Here is a 13,939-nt window from a genome sequence, read left to right as displayed (position 1 = left end):
GCTGGGCTGGGAAGGAGAAAGATTAATGAAACTGAAGGTTTGCTCAAAACGAAAATGAGAACTGAATGCGATAATCGATGATGTATGATTCCTGGAAGAAACTACTTAAAATCGTTATAGGGGTAAAAGAGATTGATTAATCTTATATGCGGAAACCGCATCACACCATGTTACACCGCGTTCATCAACGCGCAATCGTCACACTTACCCTAGCGGCAAAGCTAGTGTTTGGCTTCTCCAGCAGCTCCCAGAGCCACTTCTGGTACTGGGCGCACTTTCCGTCGCCAAACTCTTCCTCCTCCCGTTGGCGCAGACTTTCCGCTTCCTTGCGCATTTCCTCGTGAACGTGCTCCTTGCGTTGGTGGTACTTGTGCTGACAGCACGACTCCAGGTACAGTTCGTCCACGCCCCAGTACTCGAGGTCGTCGCTAAAGGCCAGCACGCACATCTCGTCCACCAGGTGGAGCTTGCCGGTGCGGTAGAAATTAAGTATCGAACTGAAACTCTTCGGGTGTCTATCGAAAAAGTATTCGTTGTCTATGAGTGAGTAGTCGTCGCATAGCTCGGATATTGCTTCGTGCGTGTTACACTCGCGCAGCCGCCCGAGCCGGGTGTGCGGTAACCGTTCGAGCGTTCGCCACAGGACTTCGTGCTTGACGCCGCCCACGTTGATCAGCACCCGGCGGTTGAGCGCCTTCGAGCGCATTATCATGAACGGCTCCGGTGGTATTGATGACATTGATCTAGAGCGGGGCGATACGAAATAGTCAGGGAGAGGAGAAGAAGAAATTGATGCCAAGTTTTAATCACAACTCCACATCCAGATAAACACACTTAGTTATGCTGTACTATCCTTTGAAACTAAATGATCAAAACTTTTGATTGATTTGAGAGAAGCATCGAAAATTAAATTTCATCCTCAATAAATAAATAATCAGCCGGCCCAGAAAAAGCCCATGTTTCATAAGCGTAAAACTGTTTATCTGGGTTATTAAGGCTTCAGTGTTAAATTTGAGCGAATTGGGTGAAATCTATGGATACAGAAAAATAATTATCATACCAAATTTACATTTTAAAATCGCTCATAACCATTGAAATTTTACAGTAATTAATGGTAAAGATGTGCAAAACATGGTTAAATACGACATAAGTTACGGGTTATTTACAAATTTAAAAAAATGTACTTGAGCTACCATGCGCCTCCTCCCATGGTATTTTACATGGAAAACACACTTTTTTTCTAACAAATGCAATTTTCATCGATAGAATATTTTGAATCGTACACATTCTTTATCAGGAAGACGAAACACAACTTTTAGCGTATAAATCTTTTCATTTGTCATCTCTATTTCTTGGGTTTGTTTTAAAAAGGTTTTAAGCGCAATTTGTTAACAAAGCCGTTTTTAATATAAGAATTATCAAATTCAAAAATTGTTTAAATTATTTTCTGCACATTCTTTAAATCAAGAGTTTTTTTAAAGGTCCAATAAACAACATTTTTAATGTTTGCTTTTTGGGTGGTTTTGAAGCAACCTTGAGTTGCTGGACCTTTAAAAAACTCTAGAAATAATCTTTACTGAAAACACAATGAAATGAGATTAGCTTAAAAAACTAACTTAATCCACCTATGTGGTTGGTGCCTTCCTCACTCTTTTCCAACAATGGGTGATATGTGATATGATGGGTTTGGACACAAATTTCGTCTAATTTCGTTAAGTTCCGGAATACAAAAAAACACACATATCACTCAAGGGCTCATAAGTTGCATCATAAGTGGTCATAGCTTGAGGCAGGGTTGCCAGATTTTCAATGTTTTAGGCTCGTTGGAAAGGTCTTTTGACTACCTAACCAACGATGGGTCGGATGATGGATCCGGACATTGTTTACATACATTTAAGTGAGATCCGGCTACAAAAAAAAGTGCATAAATATCACTTAAGTGGTCAGAACTCGAGACAGGGTTGCCAGATCTTCAATGATTTAGGCTCGTTGGAAAGGTCTTTTGACTACCTAACCAATGATGGGTCGGATGATGGATCCGGACATTGTTTACATACATTTAAGTGAGATCCGGCTACAAAAAAAAGTGCATAAATATCACTTAAGTGGTCAGAACTCGAGACAGGGTTGCCAGATCTTCAATGTTTTGTACTCGTTGGAAAGGTCTTTTGATTACCTAACCAACGATGGGTTGGATGATGGATCCGGACATTGTTTACATACATTTAAGCGAGATCCGGCTACAAAAATAGTGCATAAATATCACTTAAGTGGTCAGAACTCGAGACAGGGTTGCCAGATCTTCAATGTTTTAGGCTCGTTGGAAAGGTCTTTCGATTACCCAACCAACGATGGGTCGGATGACGGATCCGGACATTGTTTACATACATTGTTTACATACATTTAAGTGAGATCCGGCTACAAAAAAGTACATAAATATCACTAATGTGGTCAGAACTCGAGACAGGGTTGCCAGATCTTCAATATTTTAGACTCGTTGGAAAGGTCTTTCGATTAACTAACCAACGATGGGTTGGATGATGGATCCGGACATTGTTTACATACATTTAAGTGAGATCCGGCTACAAAAAAGTACATAAATATCACTAAAGTGGTCAGAACTCGAGACAGGGTTGCCAGATCTTCAATGTTTTAGACTCGTTGGAAAGGTCTTTCGATTACCTAACCAACGCTGGGTCGGATGATGGATCCGGACATAGTTTACATACATTTAAGTGAGATCCGGCTACAAAAAAGTACATAAATATCACTAAAGTGGTCAGAACTCGAGACAGGGTTGCCAGATCTTCAATGTTTTAGACTCGTTGGAAAGGTCTTGCGATAACCTAACCAACGATGGGTTGGATGATGGATCCGGACATTGTTTACATACATTTAAGTGAGATCCGGTTACAAAAAAGTACATAAATATCACTTAAGTGGTCAGAACTCGAGACAGGGTTGCCAGATCTTCAATGTTTTAGACTCGTTGGAAAGGTCTTTCGATTACCTAACCAACGATGGGTCGGATGATAGATCCGGACATTGTTTACATACATTTAAGTGAGATCCGGCTACAAAAAAGTACATAAATATCACTAAAGTGGTCAGAACTCGAGACAGGGTTGCCAGATCTTCAATGTTTTGGATTCGTTGGAAAGGTCTTTCAATTACCTATTCAACGATGTATATAATGATGATGTTTGGTTCAGTTTACTGCCATTTATTCAACTTCCAAAAATATGCGAAAACACATTTTTATACATAACTTTTGAACTACTTATCGAAACTTCAAACAATACAATAGCACCGTATGGGACCCTAAACCAAGTCGAATGCAACTGGTTTGGTCAAAATCGGTTCAGCCAGTGCTGAGAAAACTGCGTGACATTATTGGTCACATACACACACACATACACACACACATACACACACACATACACACACACACATACACACACACATACACACACACATACACACAGACATTTGTTCAGTTTTCGATTCTGAGTCGATATGTATACATCATGGTGGGTTTTCGAGCTTTAAATAAAAAGTTCAATTTTAGAGCAGGATTATAGCCTTACCTCAGTGAGGAAGGCAAAAATAATAAAAAATGTGAAATTTGTAATATTTGGCTTCAGCCATACTGTGTTGCCACCTGCTGACAAACTTGTTAATAATCTGGAGTTTTTTTTAAAAGGTCCTACAAGCTATTGTTTTTCATATGTTTATAGGATCCATTCAAAAAAAAGTCTAGAAATGTTTATTCACATTTATTTTTTCTTGTTTAATGTTAACCAATATGCAAATGGGGGATATAACTTGAAATAAAATTCGCAGTGCCTTATCAATCCCTAATCTCTCAATCTCGAGAAAAAGGGACAGTTTCGGTATAATATCCCCTTTTTCTCGAGCATGGAAGTTTAGGTAAGAAAAAAAAACATTTTTCTTTTAGATTTGGGAAAAAATCACGTTAGTCCGCTGTCAAAAAAGCTTATTTTTTATTGCCTCAGAGGTTTTAGTATACCATTGCCATTAGTGGTGACAAAATGTACAAGACACATTCTCCGGCAATGTACACCTTAGGATGAAATTTTGAAAAGCGTGTATGATCTATTTGGATATTTTTCCTCAATTCTAGACTACTTGAAGCTTCAAAAATCATGGTTTTCATTAATTGATCATTTGAATATCATTTTGTACAAGTTGGTTAGGTTATGCATCAATTCGTGATAAAATCATCGTTTTAAAACATTTTTCTGAAAACTCCTGGTTTTCAGCGAAATAAAATCCAAAAAATATTCTTTTGATTGCATTTTGTAGGTTTTTAGTTGTACTAAACGGAAATGTCATGGGTTTGCAGTTTATCTTAAGTTAAGTATTTTTTCAAACTAGTGTAAGTTTACCATTTTATTGCGTTGCAACGTCACGAAAAAGGGACATTTCGTTATGTCAACAAAAAACTAAACATTCAATAATTTTGATATTTCGGATGCTCTTTGTACTTGGAAAGAGCTTTCAAATGCAATCTAGAGCTACTTAATTGGTTGTCTAGATCAAAAGTTACAACAGGTTTAAGTTTGCGTTGCAACGTCACGAAATTTTAAATCATATTGGTCACATGGCAAAAAAGGTGTATGCGTAGTTGGTTGTTGAACATAAAAGGGTACTAAATATTATAAATTTGTTATATAATGTTTCCGAGCATATTTACTGAAGAATTCTTCATGGGTCATTCACAAATTACGTCATTTAAGTTTGATGAAGATCGAAAAAAAAGTATTTTATGAAACTTGTTGAACAAATCAAAATAGACCGATGTTCACAAGGGGGAAAAATTCTAAAACTTTCAAAAAAGTAATCACGTGGTTACTGGATGGCCCCTTTATGATAAACTGATTTACGTGAGGGTTCATTCTAATACAACGCAATAATTTGTTTTATCCCACACCACAGTGGTTCAAAAGGCTGTTTTGACGAACTTAATTGATTAGAGCAAAAAGTAAGCATTTTCGTGCTTTGACATGTTCTACAACTTTGTTCAGCGTTGTCATGGCCTACTTTTGATGAAATTTGTTTTTCAAAATACTCATCACAGTAGGCTATGGAATTTCTAACTTTTGGCTGTTAAAAGATAGAGCTTTGGTGTCTTCGGCAAAGTTGTAGGGCTGAAAATTTCCACAAACTTTGTCCAAGACGCCAAAGCTCTATATTTGCGTTGAATACCAGTTTTGGAACCTTTTTCATAAATCCCTGCCGAAAACCAGTTTTTTTACTAAAACTATGTTGAACTTTGATTTTGACGATTACAATGTTCAGAAGAGTTGTCAGTAATATCAAAACAAACAACTTTGTCGAAGACGCCAAATTGATAGGAGCTATGTGTGATGAGTTATATCAAGATTTGGTGATAATTTAGCTAGTTTTCGAGATCGGTATACAAAGCCTCGGGCAAATTTGGGCAAAAACCCATACAATGGGCTTCAAGTATGACTATTCCACTACAAAATGTCGGGTGAATCATTCGTCCGAAGGTTTACGGTAATAGATTTCCGAGCATTTTAATTTATTTTATTTTTGATGACTATTTATATGCATTTAGGACACTTTTAACCCTTTCAGGCCTGAATTTTTCTGAGCTGTGTTAATCTACAATTTTGGTACCAGTAGTTCATTTTTTCCATGAGTAAACAGAAACAGGCAAAAAAAGTTACATTTCATTATTGGACGTTCTGGGTCCTCCAAAGTGTCCTGGAATATAGATCTTGGAGTCTACCGCCGTAACAACACGATTCTACCAAGTTTCCGATTATGGTTCATATTCAGTGATGTCCCTGGGACCCTTTGGCAACACTATGAGCTATGTGGATCACTTTTGGGATGTTCTGGGTCCTCCAAAGTGTCCTGGAATACAGATCATGGAGTCTACCGCCGTAACAACACGATTCTACCAAGTTTCCGATCATGGTTCATATTCAGTGATGTCCCTGGGACCCTTTGGCAACACTATGAGCTATGTGGATCACTTTTGGGATGTTCTGGGTCCTCCAAAGTGTCCTAGAATACAGATCTTGGAGTCTACCGCCGTAACAACACGATTCTACCAAGTTTCTGATTATGGTTCATAATCAGTGATGTCCCTGGGACCCTTTGGCAACACTATGAGCTATGTGGATCACTTTTGGGATGATCTGGGTCATCCAAAATGTCTTGGAATACAGATCTTGGAGTCTACCGCCGTAACAATACGATTCTACCAAGTTTCCGAATATGGTTCATATTCAGTGATGTCCCTGGGACCCTTTGGCAACACTATGAGCTATGTGGATCACTTTTGGGATGTTCTGGGTCCTCCAAAGTGTCCTAGAATACATATCTTGGAGTCTACCGCCGTAACAACACGATTCTACCAAGTTTCCGATCATGGTTCATATTCAGTGATGTCCCTGGGACCCTTTGGCAACACTATGAGCTATGTGGACCACTTTTGGGATGTTTTGGGTCATCCAAAGTGTCCTGGAATACAGATCTTGGAGTCTACCGCCGTAACAACACGATTCTACCAAGTTTCCGATCATGGTTCATATTCAGTGATGTCCCTGGGACCCTTTGGCAACACTATGAGCTATGTGGATCACTTTTGGGATGATCTGGGTCCTCCAAAGTGTCCTGGAATACAGATCTTGGAGTCTACCGCCGTAACAACACGATTCTACCAAGTTTCCGATCATGGTTCATATTCAGTGATGTCCCTGGGACCCTTTGGCAACACTATGAGCTATGTGGATCACTTTTGGGATAATCTGGGTCCTCCAAAGTGTCCTGGAATACAGATCTTGGAGTCTACCGCCGTAACAACACGATTCTACCAAGTTTCCGATCATGGTTCATATTCAGTGATGTCCCTGGGACCCTTTGGCAACACTATGAGCTATGTTGATCACTTTTGGGATGTTCTGGGTCCTCCAAAGTGTCCTGGAATACAGATCTTGGAGTCTTCCGCCGTAACAACACGATTCTACCAAGTTTCCGATCATGGTTCATATTCAGTGATGTCCCTGGGACCCTTTGGCAACACTATGAGCTATGTGGATCACTTTTGGGATGATCTGGGTCCTCCAAAGTGTCCTAGAATACAGATCTTGGAGTCTACCGCCGTAACAAAACGATTCTACAAAGTTTCCAATTATGGTTCATATTCAGTGATGTCCCTGGGATCCTTTGGCAACACTATGAGCTATGTGGATCACTTTTGGGATGTTCTGGGTCCTCCAAAGTGTCCTAGAATAAAGATCTTGGAGTCTACCGCCGTAACAACACGATTCTACCAAGTTTCCGATCATGGTTCATATTCAGTGATGTCCCTGGGACCCTTTGGCAACACTATGAGCTATGTTGATCACTTTTGGGATGTTCTGGGTCCTCCAAAGTGTCCTGGAATACAGATCTTGGAGTCTACCGCCGTAACAACACGATTCTACCAAGTTTCCGATCATGGTTCATATTCAGTGATGTCCCTGGGACCCTTTGGCAACACTATGAGCTATGTTGATCACTTCTGGGATGTTCTGGGTCCTCCAAAGTGTCCTGGAATACAGATCTTGGAGTCTTCCGCCGTAACAACACGATTCTACCAAGTTTCCGATCATGGTTCATATTCAGTGATGTCCCTGGGACCCTTTGGCAACACTATGAGCTATGTGGATCACTTTTGGGATGTTCTGGGTCCTCCAAAGTGTCCTAGAATAAAGATCTTGGAGTCTACCGCCGTAACAACACGATTCTACCAAGTTTCCAATTATGGTTCATATTCAGTGATGTCCTTGGGATCCTTCGGCAACACTATGAGCTATGTGGATCACTTTGGGATGATCTCCTCCAAAGTGTCCTGGAATACAGATCTTGGAGTCTACCGCCGTAACAACACGATTCTACCAAGTTTCCGATCATGGTTCATATTCAGTGATGTCCCTGGGACCCTTTGGCAACACTATGAACTATGTGGATCACTTTTGGGATGTTCTGGGTCCTCCAAAGTGTCCTAGAATACAGATCTTGGAGTCTACCGCCGTAACAACACAATTCTACCAAGTTTCCGATCATGGTTCATATTCAGTGATGTCCCTGGGACCCTTTGGCAACACTATGAGCTATGTGGATCACTTTTGGGATGTTCTGGGTCCTCCAAAGTGTCCTAGATACAGATCTAGGAGCCGTCTCTACCAACCAATTTACCAAGTTTCCGATCATGGTTCATATTCAGTGATGTCCTTGAGACCCTTTGGCAACACTATAAGCTATGTGGATCACTTTTGGGGACTGGGATCTGGTTCTGGAACGATTCTACCAAGTTTTCATGGATTCAGTGACCCTTTGGCAACACTATGAGCTATGTGGATCACTTTGGGATGTTCTGGGTCCTCCAAAGTGTCCTGAATTCAGATCTTGAGTATACCTAACAACACGATTACCAAGTTTCCGATCATGGTTCATATTCAGTGATGTCCTTAGAACCCTTTGAAACACTCTGAGCTATGTGGATCACTTTTGGGATGTTCTGGGTCCTCCAAAGTGTCCTGGAATACAGATCTTGGAGTCTACCGCCGTAACAACACGATTCTACCAAGTTTCCAATTATAGTTCATATTCAGTGATGTCCCTGGGACCCATTGAAACACTATGAGCTATGTGGATCACTTTTGGGATGATCTGGGTCCTCCAGTGTCTGGAATACAGAGAGTCTTAACAACACGATTTTACCAAGTTTCCGATTATGGTTCATAATCATAATCGGAAACTTGGTACAATCGTGTTGTTACGGAGGTATACTCCAAGATCTGTATTCCAAGACACTTTGGAGGACCCAGAACATCCCAAAAATGATCCACATAGCTCATAGTGTTTCCAACGGGTCCCAGGGACATTACTGAATATGAACCTAATCGGAAACTTGGTAGAATCTTGTTGTTACGGCGGTAGACTTCAAGATCTGTATTCCAGGACACTTTGGAGGACCCAGATCATCCCAAAAGTGATCCACATAGCTCAGAAGGTTGCCAAAAGGTTCCAGGGACATCACTGAATATGAACCATAATCGGAAACTTGGTAGAATCGTGTTGTTACGGCGGTAGACTCCAAGATCTGTATTCCTGGACACTTTGGATGACCCAGAACATCCCAAAAGTAATCCACATAGCTCATAGTGTTGCCAAAGGGTCCCAGGGACATCACTGAATATGAACCATAATCGGAAACTTGGTAGAATCGTGTTGTTACGGCGGTAGACTCCAAGATCTGTATTCCAGGACACTTTGGAGGACCCAGATCATCCCAAAAGTGATCCACATAGCTCATAGTGTTGCCAAAGGGTCCCAGGGACATCACTGAATATGAACCATAATCGGAAACTTGGTAGAATCGTGTTGTTACGGCGGCAGACTCCAAGATCTGTATTCCTGGACACTTTGGATGACCCAGAACATCCCAAAAGTGATCTACATAGCTCATAGTGTTGCCATGGGTCCCAGGGACATCACTGAATATGAACCATAATCGGAAACTTGATAGAATCGTGTTGTTACGGCGGTAGACTCCAAGATCTGTATTCTAGGACACTTTGGAGGACCCAGAACATCCCAAAAGTGATCCACATAGCTCATAGTGTTGCCAAAGGGTCCCAGGGACATCACTGAATATGAACCATGATCGGAAACTTGGTAGAATCGTGTTGTTACGGCGGTAGACTCCAAGATCTGTATTCCAGGACACTTTGGAGGACCCAGAACATCCCAAAAGTGATCCACATAGCTCATAGTGTTGCCAAAGGGTCCCAGGGACATCACTGAATATGAACTATAATCGGAAACTTGGTAGAATCGTGTTGTTACGGCGGTAGACTCCAAGATCTGTATTCCAGGACACTTTGGAGGACCTAGATCATCCCAAAAGAGATCCAAAGGGATCGAAGTGGTCCCAAATGGTCGTGAGGATGTGACTGGTAATAACTAAACTTCATTTGCCTTGAAAAATCGTTGTAAACCTGAATTATCTTCAACATTTTCTGAAGTTTCCAAATTTCAGGTTTTCAGGATGTTCTAGGTCGTCAAAATGGCCATTAACAACCACTCAAACATTTTTTCCTAGGTAGAGAAACTCATAAATTACAACTTTGCTGAACAATGTTATATGTTTTGAGCACTGTGTGATTTTATACAACCGAATTTCGGTATGGGTCATATATGACCCATCAGGCCTGAAAGGGTTAAGGCACATAAGCAATTTTTGTGATTTATTCGGACACACGAGGCTTGTAGGCCAGATTCTTGTGAAAATTTTGATGTATTGGAAGTCTATTTTTGAGGTTATCCAGTGTATTTTTGTGAACATCTTTGAAAAAAAAAAATTCCTTCCAAAAGAGTTAATCGGCGAATTTAGACATCTAGACAACGTAATAACGTTGGTGTTGCAAAGACAGTAAATTATTTCAAACATTCATATTATTTACTAGCCAATAGGTTCCAAAGATAGACTTCCAATACATCACAAGAGTCTGGCCTACACGCCTCGTGTGTCCGAAAAAATCGCAAAAATGGCTTTTGTGCCTTAAAAGTGTCCTAAATGCATTTAAATAGTCATCAAAAATAAAATAAATTGAAATGCTCAGAAATCTATGACCGTAAACCTTTGGACGAATGATTCACCTGACATTTTGTAGTGGAATAGTCATACTTGAAGCCTATTGTATGGGTTTTTGCCCAAATTTGCCCGAGGCTTTGTATACCGATCTCGAAAACTAGCTAAATTATCACGAAATCTTGCTATAACTCATCACATATAGCTCCTATCAATTTGGCGTCTTCGACAAAGTTGTTTGTTTTGATATTACTGACAACTCTTCTGAACATTGTAATCGTCAAAAATCAAAGTTCAACATAGTTTTAGTAAAAAAACTGGTTTTCGGCAGGGATTTATGAAAAAGGTTCCAAAACTGGTATTCAACGCAAATATAGAGCTTTGGCGTCTTGGACAAAGTTTGTGGAAATTTTCAGCCCTACAACTTTGCCGAAGACACCAAAGCTCTAGAAATTCCATAGCCTACTGTGATGAGTATTTTGAAAAACAAATTTCATCAAAAGTAGGCCATGACAACGCTGAACAAAGTTGTAGAACATGTCGATGCACAAAAATGCTTACTTTTTGCTCTAATCAATTAAGTTCGTCAAAACAGCCTTTTGAACCACTGTGCAAACCCTTATGTAAGTCAAATTACAGTGAAATTCATTAAACAATAAAAATCACGTGATTCGATTGTTTTTTTTCACAAACTTTTGTCACTCTGTTGTTGGACGAACCCTTACTTAAATAAGTTGTATGCAACGTTTTGTTGTTCACAATTAAAAATGTTATGTTGCGCAGTTAAACAGTTATATTATTTCCTCAAATTTAATTTAAAAAGCACAAAAGTCAACAAAATAAGTTACGTTGTTTGCAGATCACCCCTTAGGGGCCATGAACAAACAATATGGGCACTTTATTTATAAATTCAAAATAAGCCCTCCTGAAAACTTGAAGCTCCTCACCTCCCTTCTAAAACTTCCACGTGTTTTGTAAGTTGCCCAAAACCATTAAAATACTAAGGGAGCGTTCTTGCATTACGTAACAAAACATTTATATTTTTAGACCCCCTGGAAATACATTTCCGATACACTTTTTTTGTATAAATCCTCGAACCCTCCTCCCTCCCCCTTGATGTTACGTAATGCACGGACGTCCCGTTACATGGATAGAGGATGGGAGAGGGGGGAGGGGGTTTCCTTCGTGATAATGGAATAATACAAAAAAAAAATATTTTGAAAACCTTTTGGAAAACTTTGGAAAACTAATAGGGGGAGGGGGGGTCTAACATCGGCAGGCCAATCAATTCACATGTCCTTGTACTGTCTATTAATGTCTTATAATCAAATCTTAACCTACAGTTGTTCAGCCTAACAAAAACTATGATTTATTTTGAAACTATAATTTCGTGACGTTGCAACGCAACGAAAAACCCTGTTTTCAAAAACAGAGCGTTGCAACGTCACGAAATGTAAGCGGTCTTCAAAAATCGAGGTTTAATTTTTTCGAGAAACTAATGATTGCATTCGATTTGTTGGCCAATTTTACACTAAAAATGGAAGAAGAACTCCAAATTTGCCGTTTAACAGAGCAGAGTTAATGGCGAAACATGAATTGGGTCAGGATTGAGAAAAATCACGCGTTGCAACGTCACGCTACATATCCCCCTCTCAAAAAATAGAATATTCGCTTAAAATAATGTTTCAACATTGTTTCTTATAGGAAATTTAATGTACTTTCTGAATCTGTAATAACATATGTACCTTTTCAATGTAATTTTTGAGTTACAGCCGAAATACTGAAAAAAGAAAAGTCAAAGCGTTGCAACGTCACGGCGGAATGTGTCACAAATTTGTGCAGACCCAATCTCACCCCCAAGACCCAATGCACTCCTGATGACGGTACGTACATACCAAACAATAGGTGGTGATTTGAAGTTAGTTATTTCTGTAGAAGAACAAGAGTGACTTATCTGAACGTGGAGTGGGATGTTTTGAACCTTCTGGTTGATCTAGAAACTACGTTCACGCTTACCTGGAATGTGCCCTTTGCAGCGGTGCCTGGGACATTTGCATATAGTTGGCCGTCGTCCCGGGCAGGGACGGAGACTGAACCGACGGGAAGGGCGCATAGCGGACCTCCTTCGCACTTCCACCTGCGCCGCCGCCACCGCCGCCACCCGAAGTGCTACCAGTACCTCCTGTTCCAGTTCCGCCACCACCCGGTAGGCCAATTCCACCGAGGCCGCCAGTGCTGCCGCCACCGGCTCCTGGTCCGCCCATGCTGCCGCCGCCGCCGATATTCGTTGTTGTCGTGGTGGTGAACTGCCCATCGTCAAAGCTACCGCCCTGCAGTGGACCACCCGGCGCTGCTGCTGGACCGCTGCACATCGCGGCGGTTGTTCCCGGTCCACCATTATTAAACGGGGTGGCGTAGTTTCCCCAGTTCCCAGCGCACCGCTTCACGCTCTCGGTCGCGATCGCCCACCATAGGGCCACTGGATACGCACATATACGAAGGCAGACGCGTGAGGGTGTATGAGAGAGAGATGGGGCGGGGGGAAGGATGCAAGAGATATATGTTTAGAGATCACTTAGGTAGTTGAACAGAACTATCACTTTGCATCTGATTACACGGCATGTCATTTCACGATCGTCGTGTTACAAGACAAAATTATGCGTTATATTTCCGTTCGTTTTTTTTTGTTAAAAGAAATAAAACTGTTCCTTCACACTACTAGTCGGAAGGACAGCTGGCATGCCCTACAACACCAAAGAACAACAAATATAGAGAAAATAGGAGGAGAGGAGATGAAGATAGAGGATATTATCTAGTCTAGAAGAATTGCTCTATAAGGAGAAACTCACCGCTACATGAATCCAGACATCTTCTCTATTCAACTCATAAAACTAGTTTGCCTATTGCCATCCTTAGTCGCTATGCTTACGAGACAGTAACTGGATACTAGTACGAGTAACACGTAAACGCTAACGAACTTGAGACAAACGGAAATTGGGCCTAACTCTAGCGGTGGTAGTCGGTTGGGCGCGGCCCGGCCACTCCTGAACCACAACAGGTCACCACTTTGCACAAACAGGAGTGACAATGACACCGACAGCGAGATCGATGACACTGAAGGTGATGACACTGGCGATGACGACGCTGAGCTGACTGTGCTGTATGACGACAAACTTTTCAGCGATGGTTTCGTTGTGGACATGGCCTACAGATTTTTGCAATTTGTTTAACTCTTCTTGTAGTCGCGAACACACTTAACTGCGCGCGCGCACTTGCTTGATTTTTGCGTTTTGCGCTGAAGGT

The 13,939-nt window shown here is 40.9% G+C and overlaps 1 protein-coding gene across 1 annotated transcript in view; it reads right to left on the bottom strand.

Moving 5' to 3' along the window:
* Window positions 1-13,129, bottom strand: part of LOC6041987 (potassium voltage-gated channel protein Shab) — a 76,967-nt gene extending 63,838 nt beyond the window's left edge. The window contains 3 exon segments of the mRNA XM_038261783.1: window positions 209-743; window positions 12,653-13,051; window positions 13,053-13,129. Of these exon segments, the coding sequence (XP_038117711.1) occupies window positions 209-743; window positions 12,653-13,051; window positions 13,053-13,129 (1,011 nt within the window).
* Between the last annotated feature and the right edge of the window lie 810 nt (window positions 13,130-13,939).

Source organism: Culex quinquefasciatus, chromosome 3 (assembly GCF_015732765.1).
Source record: "Culex quinquefasciatus strain JHB chromosome 3, VPISU_Cqui_1.0_pri_paternal, whole genome shotgun sequence".
In the NCBI taxonomy this organism is placed as follows: Eukaryota; Metazoa; Arthropoda; class Insecta; order Diptera; family Culicidae; genus Culex; species Culex quinquefasciatus.
The sequence above is the reverse complement of the archived record's forward strand: the minus strand, read 5'-3'. Positions and strand labels throughout refer to the sequence as shown.